At 40.2% G+C, this 21,140-nt stretch overlaps 2 protein-coding genes across 4 annotated transcripts in view; both read left to right on the plus strand.

Moving 5' to 3' along the window:
• The first annotated feature begins 4,926 nt into the window (after positions 1-4,926).
• Positions 4,927-12,820, plus strand: hrh1 (histamine receptor H1). 2 transcript variants are annotated; one of them, XM_058055553.2, is made up of 2 exons: positions 4,927-5,049; positions 10,221-12,820. In XM_058055553.2, the coding sequence occupies exon 2, from the start codon at positions 10,293-10,295 to the stop codon at positions 11,913-11,915; it is 1,623 nt and encodes a 540-aa protein (XP_057911536.2). In that variant the 5' UTR covers positions 4,927-5,049; positions 10,221-10,292; the 3' UTR covers positions 11,916-12,820. The 2 variants fall into 2 exon arrangements, with proteins under 2 accessions (XP_057911536.2, XP_057911535.2); XM_058055552.2 differs by having other exon boundaries at positions 5,000-5,049; positions 10,137-12,820.
• Positions 12,821-15,434: 2,614 nt separating this feature from the next.
• Positions 15,435-21,140, plus strand: part of atg7 (ATG7 autophagy related 7 homolog (S. cerevisiae)) — a 43,253-nt gene continuing 37,547 nt past the window's right edge. Inside the window, exons 1-9 of one of the 2 annotated variants that reach the window (XM_058055551.2) lie at positions 15,435-15,750; positions 16,501-16,675; positions 16,764-16,818; positions 18,127-18,244; positions 18,322-18,399; positions 18,492-18,608; positions 18,952-19,098; positions 19,603-19,691; positions 20,475-20,596. In XM_058055551.2, coding sequence (XP_057911534.2) covers positions 16,513-16,675; positions 16,764-16,818; positions 18,127-18,244; positions 18,322-18,399; positions 18,492-18,608; positions 18,952-19,098; positions 19,603-19,691; positions 20,475-20,596 — 889 coding nt within the window. In that variant the 5' untranslated portion in view covers positions 15,435-15,750; positions 16,501-16,512. The other variant, XM_058055550.2, reaches the window with a different exon arrangement.

Raw genomic sequence — 21,140 nt, forward strand, 5'->3', positions numbered from 1 at the left:
CATGCTAAACTATGGTAAGCATGTTATACTATGGGCTTAGTCTTTAATTGTATTCTTAGACGATGCCACCAACCAGTAAACTGCTATATGTGCTGCAAATGGTCACGGTGCCACACTTTGGACACCACAACAAGAGAAGAATGATTGTGACAAGTCATCAGATAGGAAAAATGCTGACATGTTTGACAGAATGCTGAAATCAAGCCACACTGATTGGCCTATTCATCCCCTTACATAATCCAGCCATTTGCAAAATGCTGCACATTTTCAGTGATGTGACAAAACAGCAAAATGAGCATGATTGTGTCTTCTAAGATGAAAATGCTTGCTATTTTTTATGAGATGTGATTCACGCCGGCTGTTGCAAATCCACATCATTGACGTTGGCACAGAAAGGATGAAGCATGGTCCTCAAGGACACGCGGGATTTGCAAAGGACCCAAAACACTGCTGCCTAGCGCCCTCTGTTGGTTGCTCTATTACATGCAGGTCATCATAGAGGGTACAGCTGTGGATGGCGGGAGTCGCAGCTGCACTGAGAAGCACAAAAATAATGAGGAAAGGATGAAAATAATGAGAAAAGGATGAGGGGTTGCGTGATTGACAGCTTGGAGTCTAACTTGCTGATTATTTATATTTAAAAATTGTTAAATGACAGAACAATGTGCAGTTAATTCACTCATGTGCAGTCATTGGACGGTGTTTTAATTAAAATTACAACCACCAAAACAAAACACTATAAAATTACATAAAATCTCTTCACAGCTGCCAGACCCTGGAAGACTGCAGTTCTTTGAATGATCAGCAGAGGTCAGTGCAAACTAAAAAAAGACAATCCATCCATCCGTTTACTATACTGCTTATCCTAATCAGGGTCGCGGGGGTATGCTGGAGCCTATTCCAGCACACTTTAGGCAAGAAGTGGGGTACACTCTGGACTGGTCGCCAGCCAATTGCAGTGCAAAAGGCACAATGGAATCCATAACTGTATTCGGTACCAATATTTTTTTTAAATCTGATGCTAGTTTCAGGGGTGTCAAACCCGTTTCATGGACGGCCGAGACATTGCAGTCACTAAAGCAGATGATTTTAATTAACAACATCTGTTTCAGGGGCTGCACAGTGATTAAGTGGTTAGCACGCAGGCCTCACAGCTAGGAGACCGGAGTTCAATTCCACCCTCTGCCATCTCTGTGTGGATTTAGCATGTTCTCCCCGTGCATGTGGGTTTTCTACGGGTACTCCGGTTCAATCCCACATTCCAAAAACATGCTAGGTTAATTGGTGACTCCAAATTGTCCATAGGTATGAATGTGAGTGTGAATGGTTGTTTGTCTATATGTGCCCTGTGATTGGCTGGCCACCAGTCCAGGGTGTACCCCGCCTCTCGCCCGAAGACAGCTGGGATAGGCTCCAGCACCCCCGCAACCCTAGTGAGGATAAGCAGTAGAAAATGGATGGGTGAACATCTTCAATTTGAGGGAAGGAGCTCATTAATAAACCACCTGCTGGAGAAACCAGCTGGAGGGAACATCTGCCGTGTCTTTTTTTACATCTTGCGGAAACCCCTTTAATTAATATCTTAACATAAAAGAAGAAATTCTTGTCAGTATGAAAAAAGCAATAAAACAGCATATTTGGTGTTTGCTATTTCCTACAGTGCTTTGCCACTTCTTTTCCAGCTAAAATATTCATTAGACTAGAGCAGTCTGCTGTTTTTGAGGATGTACAGCAAAAAAAGAGATTTCCTACAACCTACGTGACCAAAAACCTCTGCTGTTTTTAGGAAGCTACTGCAAAGCTACTGCAAAAACACCGGTCAGAGATCCTCCACAATCTCTGGTGATTTTAAGGACCCGCCGCAAAAAGACTAGTCAAAGATCCTCGATATGACAGAAGAGCTGTATACTGTTTTTAAGAACATACTGCAAAATGCGAGTCAAAGATCCTCTATATATATATCAGGAGTGCTCACATTTTTTAAGGACCTACTGCAAACGCACTAGTTAAAGATTGTTGATGTAACAGTGATACTCGTGAAGCTACGGCAAAAACATCTGATAAAGATCCTCTGTATGACAGGAGCTATTTTGCTATTTTAAAATAGCAAAAAAAAGCAAAAATGCTTTGCAAAGATTCTCTATGACAGGCTTATCATGCCTATTTTTGGAAATCGTTGATATAACAATGATACTTATCCGTATTTATAAACATTAGAGACGTCCAATATTAGCAGACTGATATTGCATAAAAAAATTTTCCCAATTGAGACAAAAAATGACATTATAATGTTGACATTGCCAAGACGACACCACAGTTTGTTCACAAACAGTGCAAGTCCAACTCCTTTGTGCTTTCCACGGGCTGTTGTGTCCTTGGGCGCTTTGACTGTACTGAAGCTCCTCAGATCAGCCTCTGGGACGTTAGCTCTCTTTTCCATTCAGTGAAGTACAAATTTGAAGGTCTTGACATTCTTGCCAGCTTGTAGAGAAGTGACTTCTCGTTTCCCATGATAAAAGAAGGTCCCGAATGCTTGAATCTACGCTTCCTTGCTTGCCATATGACTTACATCTGGGCCGCTGCACTGCACTCGATATCAATGGGTAGACAGGGAATCACACAAATGCTGGACGTCGCTCTCATGGCATGTAAAAATGTGTTTGAATAAACAAACAGAGCTGCTCGAAAGGCAGCCGCTCTTGGCAGTGACGTTAAATCCACATATACATTCATACATACGAGTCATACATCGGCTTCAAATGTTAAGTCCAACTTTCAAACTCATGGATTGGAGCTTCAGGAGACGTTAAAAGGTATGTAGGATTTAAATTCATATAAATATCTATCTGGAGATGAAATGTCATTCAAATCTGAATTACTGGAATTACTGTGTACATACAATTTGTAGTGGGGGAGCTAGGTGGTAGCCAGGGTTGGCTGTGACTATTAGGTATCCACTTATTTCCACCCTTATGGCCACCCTAATGGAACATTTCTGGCTCTGAAATTTCAGCTGCCCACGGTGTGTGCCAGGCCTACATAAAAAGTATGACACTTGATTTTCATCCCTGGACTTTTTGATGATCCATAAATGTAAATCTGTTAAACCAAATGTCACTGCCTAAGCTTATACAAGCTTATACAATGTAGTACGATGTTGTTTACAGTCACCTGAGTCTCTATCATTTAGCTTCACAACATTCATTCATTCATTTTCTACCGCTTATCCAGCATACCGGGGTTGCTGGAGCCTATCCTAGCTGTCTTCGGGCGAGAGGCGGGGTACACCCTGGACTGGTCGCCGGCCAATCACAGGGCACATATGTACATATAGACAAACAACCATTAACTTCACAACACATATATGTTAATTCCACCACAGGAGATATATATTACATTCATTCATTCATTCATTTTCTACCGCTTATCCTCACTAGGGTTGCGGGGGTGCTGGAGCCTATCCCAGCTGTCTTCGGGCAAGAGGCGGGGTACACCCTGGACTGGTCGCCAGCCAATCACAGGGCACATATAGACAAACAACCATTCACACTCACATTCATACCTATGGACAATTTGGAGTCGCCAATTAACCTAGCATGTTTTTGGAATGTGGGAGGAAACCGGAGTACCTGGAGAAAACCCACGCATGCACGGGGAGAACATGCAAACTCCACACAGAGATGGCCTAGGGTGGAATCGAACTCGAGTCTCCTAGCTGTGCGGCCTGTGTGCTAACCACTCGACCACCGCAGCAGCCTATATATTACATAGTATATATTTCTATATACTATATTAGGGTTGCTCCGATTGATCGGCCAAGCAAGCACCGATTGGGGCAATCACTTTGCAAGGTGTGATGAGTTTGAGGCTCGCGATGTGATCATCCATGAGGTAGGGACTATAACGCCATAGCCCCAACCCGCTGTACTTGCGAGTGTGGGCAAAATTTAGGGATGAGTACTGCCTCGGTATGGATTTGGGAGCACTTTTAGTGCAGGAGGAACTTTTGTTGTGTGCGGGGCTGCGTTGGAATCCTGATGATGTGTGACATGCGACGAATGTGACGTGAAACAGTTTTTGTGCACACCCATATCACATTGATATTGTATCTCCTACCTTCAATCAATAATGTGAGAAGACTAGAAATAAATGCATTGTGAAATTAAAAAAATTTTGTTTTGAATACCAACATTTTGTTATAGTTCAGGTAAAAATCATATTGGCTTTGTTTGGCTTCAAGTGAGCTATGAAAACAAATTATACCAGTAGTACAACCAGTAAACATTTACACTGCATGTATGGGATCGGTACTACTATCGACATCGTATCACTCATGGATTATCAGTATCAGTATTGGCAATGTAAAATCGTGATCGGAACATCTCTGACTTATATAACTTCACAGCAGCTACTTGATATATATACTGTCTGACAGATAATGCGGGTCAGAGGAGACATGCTGCAGCAGGTGGGGGGGTTGGGGTGGTGGTGACTTGTGAGCTCCTGAGAGCAGGTAGAGGAAGAATCCGCACAAGAACTCAAATGAATGCTCTTAGGGGACTTATTAACAGAAAGTACTGTTTTGTATTAAATGAGTGGGCTCCAGCAGAATGGGCAGTTTTCTCATGCAGAGCTAAAGGACAAGTGCAGGTGCACCACTAGGGGTCTATGTTTGCTGGTCAGGTGGGTCAGAGTTGGCACGTGGGCCACCAGTTGACTCACATTTGTCACTAATGTCCTCCACTATCCTCCTCCTCTTCCTCCAAGATTCCGCATGAAGAGACTGCTACTTCTCTGTCTGTGCTGTTTAATGGCTAACATTTAATTGCTCGGTTTTTTTTAATGAAACAGTTGAACTTCGGTGGCTTTTGAGCGAGGAAGATAAGACTGATTCCCACTGCCATGTCTCCTTTCCACGGTAGGTAAGGTGAACACTCAAGGTAGACGAGAGAGAGAGACAGAGGCACACTCCGTTTTTGTTTTTTTTTCAGAGCTTCCAGCCTTTTTTTCGCGTTGAGTGGGCAGCAACCGGACTGGAATACATTTCTGGTAAGATCCAAGCCTAATTTTTGCATGTAGCTAAAACTATTTTCTCTATTTAACTGTGCGCTTGTTTGCATCCAAAAGTGCGTAACTGCTCGTAAAAGTTGCATGCGCGTTGGCGCAGCGGGTGGCTGTAAGGTACAAACCGTGCGCTCGAACGCTTGTTAATTATGTCACACGGGAGTCATTACGCATTTTAAATGACGGCAGTCAGAAAACAGAACAGGGGAAGGCTCGATTTAATGTGCTTCATGCTTCCGCTGCTTGTTGATCAGGCAGGGAATGGTCATTACGCACAGCAATTATCGATCATTTAGTAGGTTAAAAGTTACAATACAGACAAAAAAAATCCACAAATAATACCAAGTATCAATAATCACGTGAATCTGTTATATTTAGTTGAATACACGCAATTGACAATGTGATTTACATTTTGGCTGCTGCAGGGTGAAATGAGGCGACAGAAGTGAACATACTACAATCCACATGAGGGGGCTGCTGTTCATTAATTGTGTTATATTTTTTTCCAACTTAAATCCAGTTACTTAAATGAATAATATAGCAGCCTCTGAGCAATAACCGTGTTTCTTTTAGAGATTAATCTATAGCCTACCTTGTTTATTACAGCAGAAAGGTGAAAGCAGTTATTTGGTGACTCATGGATGCTGCCATGCCCCGTTGCTTTCCATTAAGCACTTGACACTTTTCAACTGTAGTTGTTATCAACCCCCTTGACTGTCATCATCACTGACTAAGCAGACAGAATGCATCCTGTAAACTCCTCTCCATAATATTCCCCTTACTGACTGACATTTCAAGTAATCAGATAGTTTTGGTTTACTAACCAGTATTTAGTATTCATAGACATATAAACATAGACACATAGACTTACTTTCTTTATTGTCATTGCACAATAACACAGCAGTGAAATTGCCAACGAAATGTCGTTGCTTGGCTCCAGTGTAATAATAAATAATAATGTGGAGAATAAATAGAATTCCAAGTATTTCAAGATTAATGCTGTTAGATCTGCTGACCATTTGGTTTAACTTTAAAAACTGCTTCCTGCTTTTTTTTTTTTTTAACCAGTAATATTGCTCAAAATAGCACCAAACCTCTGCAGGAGCAAGACATAGGCTACATATTACGACATACTTTCACTTTAAAGTATTAGTTCATGTTTTGTTAAGTGAGGTTTTATGAGGTACATGTATGGAGAGTATTACACAGGGCCACTGGCACACAAGATACACTTAATTGATTTGTGTGGCGTTGGTAAATCTGAACCAACACGAATTAACACTGAAGTCACAAAATACTGACTGAGGGAGTAATATACCTGATGGATTGATGTACCTCATACAACCAAAGAGCATTATTTTGAATAGGTGTAGAAGTCTCAGCTTTACATCTAATGTACAGAATGTACCAAAATGTCCCCTGCATCCTTTGACTTTTCCATATGGTGGAAAAAGTTTGGACACCCCTGCAATATACTGTTTTGCAGTTGCTTTGTGTAGCTGAGGTTGAGTGTTTTTATCAGCTCCATTAGCAAGGTACAGGTACTGGGTACATTCAGGTCTGCAGGATTTCTAACTCTGTTATCACAATGCTTGTGAAGTGTTACCTTTTTCTAACAGATTTGTGAGTGGTATAGTATTATCTACACTGTGCAGCAATTTAAGCAATGTTGAATTTTTCCAACGTTGGTGCTGAAAGCTTAATATCGGCTTGCATTGTAGAGATGTCAATGTTGTCGGATATCACATTTTAATGGCGATATAAGCTGTGGTGACTCCGTAATCAGGAAAAAGCCGAAAAAAACTAGCAAAAATCGGGCCGATAATTATTAGTGCCGGATAATATCAGCTACCCATATTTATGATAATATTTTATAGGTCACATTTAAACATTCATTCATTTCATTCATTAATTTTCTACCGCTTATCCTCACAAGGGTCGCGGGGGTGCTGGGGCCTATCCCAGCTGTCTTCGGGCAAGAGGCGGGGTACACCCTGGACTGGTCGCCAGCCAATCACAGGGCACATATAGACAAACAATTTGGAGTCGCCAATTAACCTAGCATGTTTTTGGAATGTGGGGGGAAACCGGAGAACATGCAAACTCCACACAGAGATGGCCGAGGGTGGAATTGAACCCTGGTCTCCTGGCTGTGAGGTCTGCGCGCTAACCACACGACCGCTGTGCAGCCCACATTTAAATAATTTTATATTATTCTTATGGTGCTACTTCTTTGTCATTTGTCATCTCAAGAGTATTATAGATATACACAAAAAAGAAAAGGTTAATTACAATATTTCAGTGATTTAAAGTTCACTGAAAAGAGCAACTATGACTGCTACACATTTCATTACACGACAATGTCATGTCACTTTTGGGGTGGCATGGCTCAGGTGGTTGAGTGTGTAAATGACTCAACTCATGGTTTGCTCCTAATGCTGTCATGGTAACAATGTCAAATTTATTTGAGTGCCTTAAAGTTATAAAAGTCCTATGAAAGTGAAAGTCCATTTACCATGTACTACATACTTGCAATTTTTACTTTAATTTTAATTTTGCTTGTACTTATTTCTTGTATAAGTGACAAGAATGAAGGCTCGTACTCATTTATGCTGGGGGCCAGGTCATCACTGGAAAAGAAAAGCTGTTTTCAGTTGATCTTACCTGGTAAAATAAAGGTGAAATTAAAGCTGGATTGCATAGATATGACCTGACACCAATTAGCTGTCTGTCAAGACAGTGGATTCTCCACCCAAATGAAGGTTGTTAGTGGTGCAGAGTGTAGATAACCATCAGATGGCATCTGCGAGAGAAGGCTTTTAAGAAGAAAAAAGAACAAACTTCAAAATTGCCCATTTGGAATTTGGACGAAGTGGAAGAACATTTTATTCTCTGATGAGAAAAAATGAAACCACGCTGGTCCCAATGGCTTCCTTTTACTGGCATTGTTACTGGCATGACAAGGAGAACGTGCAATGTTTTCCACACGGCACAATGGAGGGGGCACCATCATGATCTGGTCCTGATCTAGTCCTTTTTTAAATATTTCTAATTTTTTTTTTTTGGGGGGGTGGGGGGGCATGGCGGTCTAGTTGTTAGCGTGCAGACCTCACAGCTAGGAGACCAGGGTTCAATTCCACCTTTGGCCATCTCTGTGTGGAGTTTGCATGTTCTCCCGGTGCATGCGTGGGTTTTCTCCGGGTACTCCGGTTTCCTCCCACATTCCAAAAGTAGGTAAGTAAGTTCCTAGGTATGAATGTGAGTGTGAATGGTTGTTTGTCTATATGTGCCCTGTGATTGGCCGGCGACCAGTCCAGGGTGTACCCCGCCACTCGCCCGAAGACAGCTGGGGTAGGCTCCAGCACCCCACGCGACGCTCGTGAGGAAAAGCGGTAGAAAATGAATGAATTAATATTTTAGGGGGGGTCATTTTTTTTTTTATTAAATGTGGTCTGTAACTATAGATAATCACATGATAATCAGTTTAATGCTTGTTTACAATAAATTTCTTACTCAGACCTTTTTCTTCTCACTCTCATTTCTTTGCATTTTGAAGCTCTACTTAGAACCTCCTTAAGATCCAACAGTGAAAATTGTTGCAACTTTTCAACTGATCTTAAAATTTTAATTAGGAGTATGAAATTAAAGCGCTTTTATAAATAGGCTCCTTTATTTTATAATGTAAGATTAATGTCTACATCAACTGTAAATGTTGCATTGTATCAAATCATATTGTCACTCTTCAGAATGAAGCATTTCCATAAAGGCTGTACATAGTGTACACTCACACCTGCCTCCATGGCAACGGGTATAAGCCTATTTCCATCTGCTCTCTGTGGAATCAATATATCACACAGTTGAGACAAAAGCATCACTGTCAAGACTATCGCCATGGTTCTGATATCAGATGTCTTGCTGAGCTATGCAAATTCACACAAGTACAAATTGCAGGAATCCAAATAGTGTCTCTCATACATAACCACCACATAAGCGGTTCAGTATCACAGTTTGTCCGCTGATGGGATTTGCCACCCTTTCCTCGTTGTGACTGAGTGTTAAAGAAAGCCAGCTGGACAGTGAATGAAAAAGTGCAAGGGAGTCCATCCAAACTTTCAGTTTAAAAAATGACAGGAAATCATGTTTACATTTCTCAGCCCACCTCGATGGATTATGAATCCAACCCCAGACATTCCCTGAGGCAAAGAAAAGAACTAATCTGTGAATCTTACATGTCTTTACAACCCCCACAGACAAAATGAGTCATGCATATTGTACATGTTCCCTCTTACCAATTAAACAGTGTTCCATCTCACTCAAAAGCTTTGCACTTCATCGTGCAAATCTTCCTCATGAGCATTCATGTTAGATTCAAGTATAGATGAAATAACTTCCCTCTCCTGCAACTGAGTGTGACAACACCTTCCAAGTGTTATCTTTTACACATCAACAGTATTAAAGTGTGAACATCCAAGTGATAAGATTAATAGAAACGTCTTTTTCCATGAGAGTTCAGTTCGGTTTGGATTGGTAAAGCATTATCAATGTCTTCTTTTGGGTCCTAAATGGCTCCTCAGATTTATTACTTATATTGAATTCTTACCAAAATACAGTTAGCATGTTTTTCTGTTAACGTCGAAAATTCAAGCCAAAATTTTGTCCCGGTTTGCATATATTAGCATGCAATATGGTCTATATTACACTCTAATACACTGCGTGATCTAACTGTGTTCTTTTATCTCGAAACGTCCTTGTTAACGTTCCATTATGGTTACGGTTCTTATGTCAGCTCAGTCGCTCACCTATGATGTCATCAGTGGTGGTTGTAGTTCTTTGCCAACGAACGCAGCTTTGGCTGGGCCCGGGACAAAATAATCTGATTGGGTCCCCCCCCCCCTCGCCACACCCACACACACCAGTTCTGGGACACCCCCTCATGGCTGGGCTCGGGACAAGATACCCGTTTTGTCGCCCACTGTCAACGGCCCTGCTGACACACATGTCCACATGGTAACCAATGGTTACCATATGGACATCTGAGGGTTCTAACACTTATTCTGCTTCATGTCTTCCAGGTGTAAATAGGCGAAATTGGTGTAATCAATGGAATGAGGATTGAGACCATACTGAGTATAACCTTTCGGTTCTTACCTCATCAGACCCTATTTCTCCACACGCTTGGACCCACAGCTGTGTTTACCACCATGGGACTGAATCGATAGGCTCATAGAATGGAATCTGCTCTGTCACTCTCCACGGTCCATCTATACCTGAACACAAACAGCTACGACAACAACAGCAGCGTCTGCACCAGCCGGGGCATCCACCCAGATGACCCTAATGCCTCGACACTCAATCAGTCGCTTTCCCTCCATGGCAGACTTCATGGCGTCCTCTTGGGTGTTTCTCTGGGCTTTCTGTCTCTCCTCACCATCATAATGAACCTGCTGGTTCTTTACGCTGTAAAGAAAGAGAAGAGCTTGCACACGGTGGGGAACCTCTACGTTGTTAGTTTATCCTTGGCTGATTTGATTGTCGGAACCACAGTGATGCCACTCAACTTGGTGTATTTGCTGGAGGACGAGTGGAAGCTGGGCAGGGCCGTCTGTCAGTTTTGGCTAATTATGGATTATGTGGCGAGTACCGCATCTATTTTTAGCTTGTTTATACTCTGTTTGGATCGGTACCGCTCTGTTAGACAACCGCTCAAGTACCTAAAGTATCGAACACGAGGGAAAGCGAGCGTGATGATATCCGGAGCCTGGCTGTTGTCAATGATGTGGATTGTTCCTATTCTAGGATGGAGGTCCTTTACCCGTGTAGAACTTAAACCCGAAGAGGAAAACAAGTGTGACACAGACTTCCGCTTTGTCACATGGTTCAAAGTCATTACATCTGTTCTTAATTTTTATGTCCCTTCAGTTCTGATGCTTTGGTTTTACACTCATATCTACTTAGCAGTGAGGCAACATCTCAGAGACCGAGAGAGGATCATCCACCCAACTAATTCATTCGGGGAAAATGAAAACGGGCAAAATATCCAGACATCAAATGCCTCTAAGTCCCCTGAAAAGGAAAGCGACGCTCCAATGAAACTGTTAAAAAGGCAGCTTGACCAGAAGCTTCTAGACCAGACGTACTCCCTTGAGGAGTTTCAGAAGACCAAAAGTGCTCTTTCCAGATCGCACAGAAAAATCGGTGCGCAATGTCCAGACCTGGCAGTGACACAGCCACTTACAGTGTCTACTAAACCAGCAAAGGGCTCCATATCCTCTGAGGAGAAGAACCAGGACGCTGTTGTTCCTGTCAGTCCCCCTTCCTTGCAACCAGAAGACGTCATTTCAGAAATGAATCGTGAATCATCTTTAAATGAATGCCACGTCACGGTGCCAAAATCTGTCAGTGGCGTTTGTGACATCAATCAAGTGCAGAGTTGCTCATCTGTGGTCAATAATAACTTTGACCCCGGTCACACTTTACCGTGGTCGAAGGCGGGTGACGACGACGACGACGATGACGACGACCTAGACGTAGCCAATGAGATGACTCTGAGACAAACATGGCAAAGGTTCGTGGAGCACTCTAGGGAGAGGCTTCAAAGCCTGAGGATCCACAAAGAGCATAAGGCAGCCAGGCAGTTGGGCTTCATCATCGCAGCGTTCCTGCTGTGTTGGATTCCGTACTTCATAACCTTCATGGTGATGGCGTTCTGCAGGGAGTGCGTACACCACGACCTGCACATGTTCACCATATGGCTTGGTTACTTCAACTCCACCCTAAACCCTTTCATATACCCGCTCTGTAATAGGAATTTTAAACGAGTCTTCAAAAACATTCTGCATGCCAATTTGTGACAGTCATTCTAGCATCTCTCTGTTTCACCAGTCTATTGTTGAAGTTGAAATGTTTGTGCTAATAACAGAATACAGCGATACTAAGTACTATTTTATTTAAAGGAGCCCTATCTCACATTTCCAACTTTTCAGACATACTGTATGCATACTGTATGCATATTAGTTTATTTTTGCTGTAGACTGAAAACAAAAGAAGCATTTATTTCCAGGTATTCATATCTGGATCGGATACACAACCTCAACCTCAATGAAAATAGGCGGGCAAACACCGGCTTCCAAGAAAGTTGGATATTTCCTCTCACATTCCAAAAACATGCTAGGTTAATTGGTGACTCCAAATTGTCCATAGGTATGAATGTGAGTGTGAATGGTTGTTTGTCTATATGTGCCCTGTGATTGGCTGGCCACCAGTCCAGGGTGTACCCCGCCTCTAATGAGGATAAGCGGTAAAAAAATGGATGCATTGTAAGTGGGCCACAACAAGGACCCCTCACTTAGACAACAGCATCTTTTGTGAACGCACCATTTTTTTGTGAGCAACAATACTGGAACATGTGATTAACAGTGGCCAACAGTGCCATCAAAGATTGCAATTTCAGACTGCATTTAGAGGTGAAAACAATATGAAGAAAAGGGAAACTTTTGTGGGGGATTTTACCCATCATTCACAATTCTTATGTGAAACATGAACACATATTTCTTTCCCTTTTCTGTGCATTCTTGCGCAGGAAAATTAGTCAATATGAGCTAGCGAACAATGGACGTCATAGTATGTATTTTGATGCTAAAGTCCTCACAAAGAACTCCTTTAAAAAACGCAGTGTTCCATTTTACATAACGAACATCTATATTAACCAAGCTGTAACGATATTGTTATTGTAGCAGTTAAAAAACTAGATGAAAAACTACATTTATTTGGCGGATTAACACAACACCCCGCTATCCACTCATGTTTTGTTTACTTGTCATAATATGACACTTTTTCATTAATAATTCAACTTTATGCTACTAATTATGTTTTTTTCATAATATTAGTGCTTTTTCTTAGAACTCTTTTATCTTTTAATGTTTTGACTTTATTGTTGTTGTCTTTTGTTTGTCCGTTTAGCTTTCTTGTTAAATTATACTTTTAGAATGTGCCGCAGGCAGCCAAGAAAATAGTACACACTTTGGACATCCCTGTAATGAGTGGTGAGATTTCAAGTCAAGTCGACTAATGAGGGTCAATCCAAGGGTGTTTAATAATAACACCACCATGTGGTGTATTTGCCAGAAAATTAATAGCACAGGCAACACAATAGGGGTGAAAGTTTTGACAAATTTTCACACTTTTGTGTGATGCGATTAAGGAGTTGAAGAGTTGCACAAACAAATCCATAAAAAAACTATAATTATTCTCTATGTTTTTATTATCCCCCCAATAGAAAAGCAATTACTCTATTGATTTTGAGAAGTGTCAAATACAAAAAGACTGAAGTAGCAGAGGTCCAAGGTCAGATCAGTTTATTTTTTCTTTTCTAGTTATAAGGGGTCTTGATGGACACAGGATATGGCACAAAGCGATGATGCGGGTACCAAGAGCCACCTTGTCCTTGTCACCGTTGTTGTCTCATTGTTATTCATAGATTATAGTGCTTTTATGGATCCGTTTGTACTCTACATGCTCTCCCTGCATGCTTTTGGTTCCATGTACCCATATGATGCTCTTTGAATGCAAGTCCATCACGCGCTTGTGACTATGCGGTTTCAAGGTTTACATTATCTTGAAAATAAGAACGTATGAATGTATAGGCTTCCATTTTCCATTCAGTGTGTATTAAACAAGAGTATACAGATAGTTTGTGTGTTATTTGTTTTTTTAATGTATTAAGTTTCACATTGAGACTCACTGCGACAGGATTTATTATACAAATGATAATGCAACATTGTTGTCTTGGTTGTGGCTGATTATTTGTGGGGAAACAATCTTCGAGAGGGATGTTGTTGGTTTTTTAGGTTCATTGTCTCAATAAAACCTAAAAAAAACATCTTGGAATTGCTTTTTGCCATAAAAAGGAGTTGAAACAATGTGACTTATTTTATGTAACCATTGCACAAAGCTGTGGGGACACAGATAATATTCAGACATGCAATATATTTGCACTGATTCAATATTTGGAACTCAAGAGCCTCGATCAGGCTCGATTAGAGCACATTATCATGTTTTGCATCAGGAGAAGGCCTGCTGATCTTATTATGAATCGGGGAGGGGGAGTCAAACTGAACAAGGGGCACAAATTATGTGAACAGGAGATGAATAGTTAATGGCTGTGGTTCCACTGTGTTCTGCTAACTTCAACTTCAACTTGAGATTGATGTTTTTCCGTTCTCGTCGATGTGTTTTCCACAAATAACTCCTTGGATACAGGTGGGCTTTCGGGGGCAAAATGTTTAAGAATTTGAATGACAGTCAATATTTTTTTACTTTAGTTTAGTTATTTTTGCACCACTGACTTTATTTTGCTCAAACAATTGCATTGAATTGTCCTTTGTTGTTTTGTACAGTTTATCGATAAATAAATAAATGTGATATGATTTTTTGCTTTCCTAAAATCTTTGTCCAGTGTTTTATTCTGGTCATGACGGACACATTTTAGGTTGTATAGTGAGTGGTTAGCCACATAGCTCGGAGATCCGGGTTCGATTCTCTGCTCGAGCATCCCAGTGTGGAGTTTGCATGATCTCTGAATGGAATGGCCTTTATTGTCATTATACAAGATGTACAACAAGATTGGAGAGCTTCTGCTTTCAGTGCAATAGTTAAGTAAAAAAAAATTACAAAAAGTAAAGGTAAAAAAAGACAGTTTAATAGATATATACAAGATATATACAAAATATCCAAGATATACACATAATATTGCACAGGAGCAGATATTAGTGCAAATGATTAATAGTTTAGTGCAAATGATGAATGGATGATGGGTTGTTTGTCTATACGTACCCTGTGATTGGCTGGCGACCAGTCCAGGGTGTACCCTGCTTCTCCCACGAAGACGGCTGGGATAGGCTCCAGCATGCCGGCGAACCTCGTGTGGATGCGGTGAAGAAAACGGATGGATGTATAAACAAATTATAGGGAATTAAAGCCCCCCCAAAATATCCCAAAATCACAATCCATGTACATTAGCAAATAATGAACATTTGTATGAACTAAATGAAATTAATTCTGGCAGACAATTCTACCATAAAATACCAAGGATTACATTTTATTTAAATGATTACCATTTAAATGACAAGTGACAAATGAAGTAAAACGAAACACTTTTCGTTTTCTTTTTTGGCAATGTTCTTTTAAGACAGTCCCTAACTCTGTGACACTGTGGTTGGATGGAGTAGATTTCCAACTTCCGGGGTCGTTTTCATTTCAAACAGCAGCTGTCGGGCCGCTGCAAAGTTTTGTTTTCTGTGCTTATTTTTTTGCTTGCGGGACTTAAATTGCGGGACGGTAGTGACGGTAGTGTGATTATTATGATTATCATATTAACACAGTCCTTCCTCGTCTATGCACACATTCTGTACACCGGCGCTGGTCTATAAAAAGTGTGTCCAAATGTTGTGTTCGCAATGAAAAGAAACGGTACCTACAGGTTTTTGTCCGTGTTTTCGTGCTTCATCGTTTGCGCCTTTCTGTTTATCTTCTGGTTCTTTGTGTTTTATTCAATGGTGCATGTACCGTGAAGTAAGCTAGGCTATCATTCACTGGGTTGTATGGCTAACGGCAACTACCCATAGTGCACAGCTTTGTTTACGCCCCGGTTATCACGTGACCACTAAACGCGGAAGAAAGAATCCTGTGGTAAGTGGAAAAGCTTGGTTGATTTGAGTCTTGTGTGGGGAAATGATTTTGCTCCTTTTGACACCCGAACGTTTTGGGGGTGGAGGATCCTCTTGTTTCCTCCACGATGCTGCACTTGTAAACGTAGTCGGTATGGTAGATTTAGTTTGGCATTGCTGACAAACCTAATGAAATAACATCCTTACAAATGTTTTATGGTTTGGCATCGAGAAGTGAAATCGCATTACTCTTTAATACGGCTGAATAAAAGTCAATTTTATTTATTAATCAAATTTAGATTAATACAAGTTAATCTCCAAGTAGTGTGCAAAATAATATCTATGTTTAAAAGAATATTTACTTGTCAAGTGATCGGTTTGAGCAAACAGCACGGACAACTCCATAGATAAGTATTTAATATTGCTGATATTTTTTAAATAGACCAATAGACCAAAGGCCTTTTATTGCTCCGTGGCAGATTGCAGAAATAAAATTAAACCAACAATGCAGACTATAAAGACAAAAAGCTATTGTTGAATCTTTGATCATCTTTTTGATATTCCAGGATGTGGATAATGTTTGTGCACCCTGCAGCTATGGTATTGCTATTCTATCTGATCCTGACACAGAATGAATACATTTTATAACTAATGTAATCTAATGTAAATAAAACGTGCAATTAAAAGGCCGTTCTGCAAAATCGAAAACCTTGTATACTGTGTGTACCAAAAAAAAATATGTAGATCTCTATTCATTTGTGTCCTCTTCTAGCGTGAGGTCATTATGGCGTCCGACCACAGTGAGGCCTCTGCAGACCTTAAGCTGCAGTTTGCTCCCTTCAGCAGTGCTTTGGAGGCAGGCTTCTGGCATCAACTCACACAAAAGAAACTTAACGATTACAGACTGGATGAGAGCCCCAAATGCATCAAGGGATACTACTACAATGGTAAAGATTAGAGAAGCGAATAACAACACCAACACTGTCATCATGCACTGTATGTTAAAATACGTATGCCTTCATGTTTGTCTTATAGGTGATCCGGTTGGTTTGCCCACCCGCCTGACCTTGGAGTTCAGTGCGTTTGAGGTGTAAGTGAGGAGGATTGATGCTAACAGAGCCAGATAGGAGATATGAACAGATGAAGTGGACTTTGAATTGTTAATGTAAAGTGTTTTGACAGTGATTGACAGCAGAGTGGGTGTAGCACAGCATTGCGGCAGATGGCAATGTCGTAACTTTTTACCCAAGCTTTAAGTGCATCCACTTCTTCATTACTTCATTTCGAAACTTGCAGCTTAACACTAGCGGCTATATGCGAGAAGCAAAGTATTACATATCAATGTTTTCTGATTTTGATTAAACATTCTGATGATTTTGTCATGGTAAAAAAAGGTCATTGATTTTCAGACAGTTGTATGAGCACTGTATGCCGTCTCTGTAGTAGTAATCAGAGCATCAGATATTTTTTCTTATACAAATTTGAAGCAGTGGCGCTTGCAAAGCAAAATGTTTTGAGGTGGTACTCGATTTGGACGTTTGAAAATTTAAAAATGAATAATTGAATTAATAATTGAAATTATTAATTCTGAAATATATTAATACATTATTTTAGTAATTAATTTTTACAGATAATATATTAAGTAATAAATGATAAAAATAAATTAAAAATAACATTACAATTAAAATAATATGAAAATTATATTTACTAAAATAAAATTCAAATAAAACATAATAAAAATAATTTATGAGAGGCTGTTTGAAACAACAAAATGTTCTCACTGTGTCAATGTTCTCATCTCTGGTTTCCAAAAATGTATTAATTAATTAATTTTTAAAGCAAATGTTATGTATTCTTGACCTAAATTAAGCATCTTCAAGAAGACAAATGTTCTAAATGAAATAAAATACAAATATAGTTTAAGGCAGTATACATTGGCAATGAGACGTCACTACTATAGGGGTGTTATTTCATGTTTGCATGGCTCTAATAATGGTAAAATTGTACTTACAAAGTCATCAACAGGTTTTCCATACTCTAACTGTGAAAATATTTATAAGAATTATAAAATTGTTTATATATATTAAATGCTACATTTTGGAAATTCACTGGTAGGGTCCTGAACCAATTAACCGCGATAAGCAATGTCATACTAACATTAGCGTAGCTCTCTCTGTCTGGATAGAATCTCCACTTTGCTGCAGTAGCTCGTTTGTTGCTCTCCTCAGTCTTCCCTTGGATAAAATGTGGAAAAGTAAACACAGGAGATACCCGTTCTTCTCCATTGTTTATGTTTGCTAACACTCACAGCTCTATATTAAATACTGTATAAAGCTAAAATTCGAAAACCCTAATGTGGGGGTGCCACTGATGTTTTTATTTCTTTTTTTAATATCAGAGATGGTTCAACTCCGGCTCACTGCTGTGCGGCTGTTGGCAAACTGTACAACACCAACACTCTGGATGCATTTAAAAGCACTGATAAGAAGGCTCTGCTGGACAAAGAATCCAAAGAGGTAAAATATAATGTAGAACCTCAAAATGAAATAAAGTCTAGTTGCATGGGAGTGGAAAACCTTGTAATGTTTTGTAGCTTTGGGATGCCATTCAGTCAGGAGATGCGCTAAGAGACCCGGCCGTGCTCTGCAGGTTTATTCTACTGACCTTTGCGGTACGTAATATGATATTAATGGCATTAAAATGTGCATTAAAATTCAGGAGTTGATCAATTGCAATATATACTTTCTTCCCATCTTCATGCAGGACTTAAAGAAGTACCACTTCTACTACTGGTTCTGCTTTCCTGCACTCTGCTTCTCAGAAGGGATAAAGATCATAAAGCAGCCTTCTGTCCTAGAGAAGGTGTTCTCAGCAAAACAGGTTATTAACATTATACATCAGTGCTTGCATTATTTGAAGTGAAATACCAAAAAAAAGTCTGAAACCAACACACACATACAATTGTGATTTATGTGCTCAATGCGAGATACAAATGTAATATCGCGATTCATTTATTCTAATCACCGACATATTAAAGGAATCAATAACAAAGAGAGATGCATTTATCACATTTTATTATGCCTTATTAAACTGAAGGTATTGCAAAGTATTATTTGATACATTATTCACTGTTGCCCTTTTCAAGCTGGATATATACAGCATCAGGGGTGTCCATATGCAGACACACTTTTTTATTTATGACTTCTAATTGTCTCTGCCTCAGATCGCAGCGTTGCAGGAGTCCTATGATCGTCTGTGTATCAAAGGCGGGACCACTGCTGTTCCTTATTTCCTAATGAAGTACACAGAAGACGGCGTTGAGTTGGCCCTGCTTGCAGAGTGGGCGACATTCTTCCCCTGTACCACCAAGGTTGGCTATTATTTTTACAGACAATTTTACGGCAGCAATTTTAGCTTCACAGATATGTTGACAGTGCACTGACTTGTAGTAAGGAGAACAGCATGTTGCCATGGCAGCCCCGGACTGCCTACTTTGGTGGTCTATGCTAATGCAGTACTGTAGTTCAGTGGAATTTCAGTGGAAAAGTGGCGGTTATATGTATTTTACAGCCATTTTACTATAGGAAATAATGGAAATGGTAAATAATGTGTTCCTCATTCCCTTTTATTATTTGTACAGGTAGTGTTTTAAGTAACCTATGAACATTTCGAACTCATTCAACTATAAAAATAACTTAATCACTGTTTACAACATGAAAAAATATCTTAAATGACAAATAATTACAGTATAATGCAACAGTTGTTTCGGACATGCATGGCAAAATCTTTTAAATATGCATAATTCTTCTTTTATCACAGTTAATATGGTTCCAAACCTGACCACAATAAATTATTATTTTTATGTTTCTTCTAGGTCACTGTGGGTGTGTATGATCCATGTACTCTGTCTCAACATCCAGGATGGCCTTTGAGAAATCTACTGGTCCTCTTAGCTAGCCAGCGGTAAACACCTTTCGTTGTGTGTGTGTGTGCGTGTGTGTGTGTGTGTATGTTTTGCTCTGAATGTCTTTCTGTCTTCATGGCTTCCCTACATTTTTGGGTGCTCTCAGTGAATATCAGTACAATAAAAGCTCTACGTTCAACCAAAATCCTCCGATTGGCTGGTGACCAGTCGACAGTGTACCCTGCCTCTCACCCAAAGTCAGCTGGGATAGGCTCCAGCATACCCCCAGCATACTGCAATAAGCAGTATAGAAAATGGATGGCTGGAGTTCAACCAAAACTGACGGTAACCCCAAGTGGGGATCCACTGAAATACTTGGTGAATATTTAAGGTTGGGAGAAAACCCACGCAAGCACGGGAAGAACATGCAAACGCCACACAGAGATGGCCGAGGGTAGAATTGAACTTGGGTCTCCTAGAAGTGAGGCCTGCACACTAACCACTTGCACACCGGTGCAGCCGGTTGTTATAGCTGCTCTTGTTTATTTTTTTCAAAGTGCTTGACTTGCAGGCATTTTTTATCCAAAACAAACTTCATCCATCTGTTGCATGTCCCCCACTGTTTGACATAAACTGTTAATGCTGGCGACAAGAGAAATACAGCTTGTCTCATTTTGTGTTGTTTTCCCTGGAATTCCGCTTGTGAATGCCGCCCGTTCACTACCTTATTAGGGGAAATGTGTTGCCACTGTTTGCATCATACTAGGGTGAGAATGTCACAGCATACTTTAGAAATCAAATGTGTTTTCAGTTTTTTTTGTGCGTGTGTGTGTTTGTGTTAGGGGCTCTAAGGTGGACACGGTGGAGGTTCTCTGTTTCAGGGACAGAACTCTGCAGGGAATCCGCTCCATTCAACATAGCATCATTTTTCAGGTTAAATTACCTGAACTCCCCATCGACTCTGGTAATGCTTTTTTTTTTGCAAAAAGGTATTCTTATGCATATTTTAACTGATTGCAGAAATGTTTACCACTGGGTGTGGTGGTGGGTTTCAGAGGGAATTATGTAATTGTATAATTTGCACATTTGGCCATAAGGCATTTACATGCAATGTTCTATAAAGGAGTATGTAAGTAAAAAAAACAAAACAAAAAAATAGCGGCGGTAAGTAATTTATTTCATTAATTACAGTTACAAATAAACAGGAAGATAAAGAAAAACATGAATTGGATATTGTTTCCACTTACGTCTTAAATCGTAAGTAGTTTAATGAGTTTGACGTGCCGAGTATGGGAACTCGCGGTTACTAGTATGTCTGACTGCTATGATGGTACACAAAGCAGCACATTTTGGGTCTTCACCGTGTTCTGGGTCTCAGGAGGGAACATCCCAGAGGATCCATAAGCTGACATTAGGTGCGTATAGCACTGGTGGTCAAAACAACCGCTATGGTGTGGGAGGGTAGCGGGTAAAAAAAAAAAAAAAACGTGGAACACTTCTAATAGCAG

This window comes from Doryrhamphus excisus, linkage group LG18, assembly GCF_037039965.1.
Source record: "Doryrhamphus excisus strain RoL-2023G ecotype Guam linkage group LG18, RoL_Dexc_Guam_v1.1, whole genome shotgun sequence".
NCBI classification, from domain to species: domain Eukaryota; kingdom Metazoa; phylum Chordata; class Actinopteri; order Syngnathiformes; family Syngnathidae; genus Doryrhamphus; species Doryrhamphus excisus.

Excerpts from the sequence above, each read along its gene's own strand:
- hrh1 (XM_058055553.2), top strand. The coding sequence starts at position 10,293 with ATGGAATCTGCTCTGTCACTCTCCACGGTCCATCTATACCTGAACACA.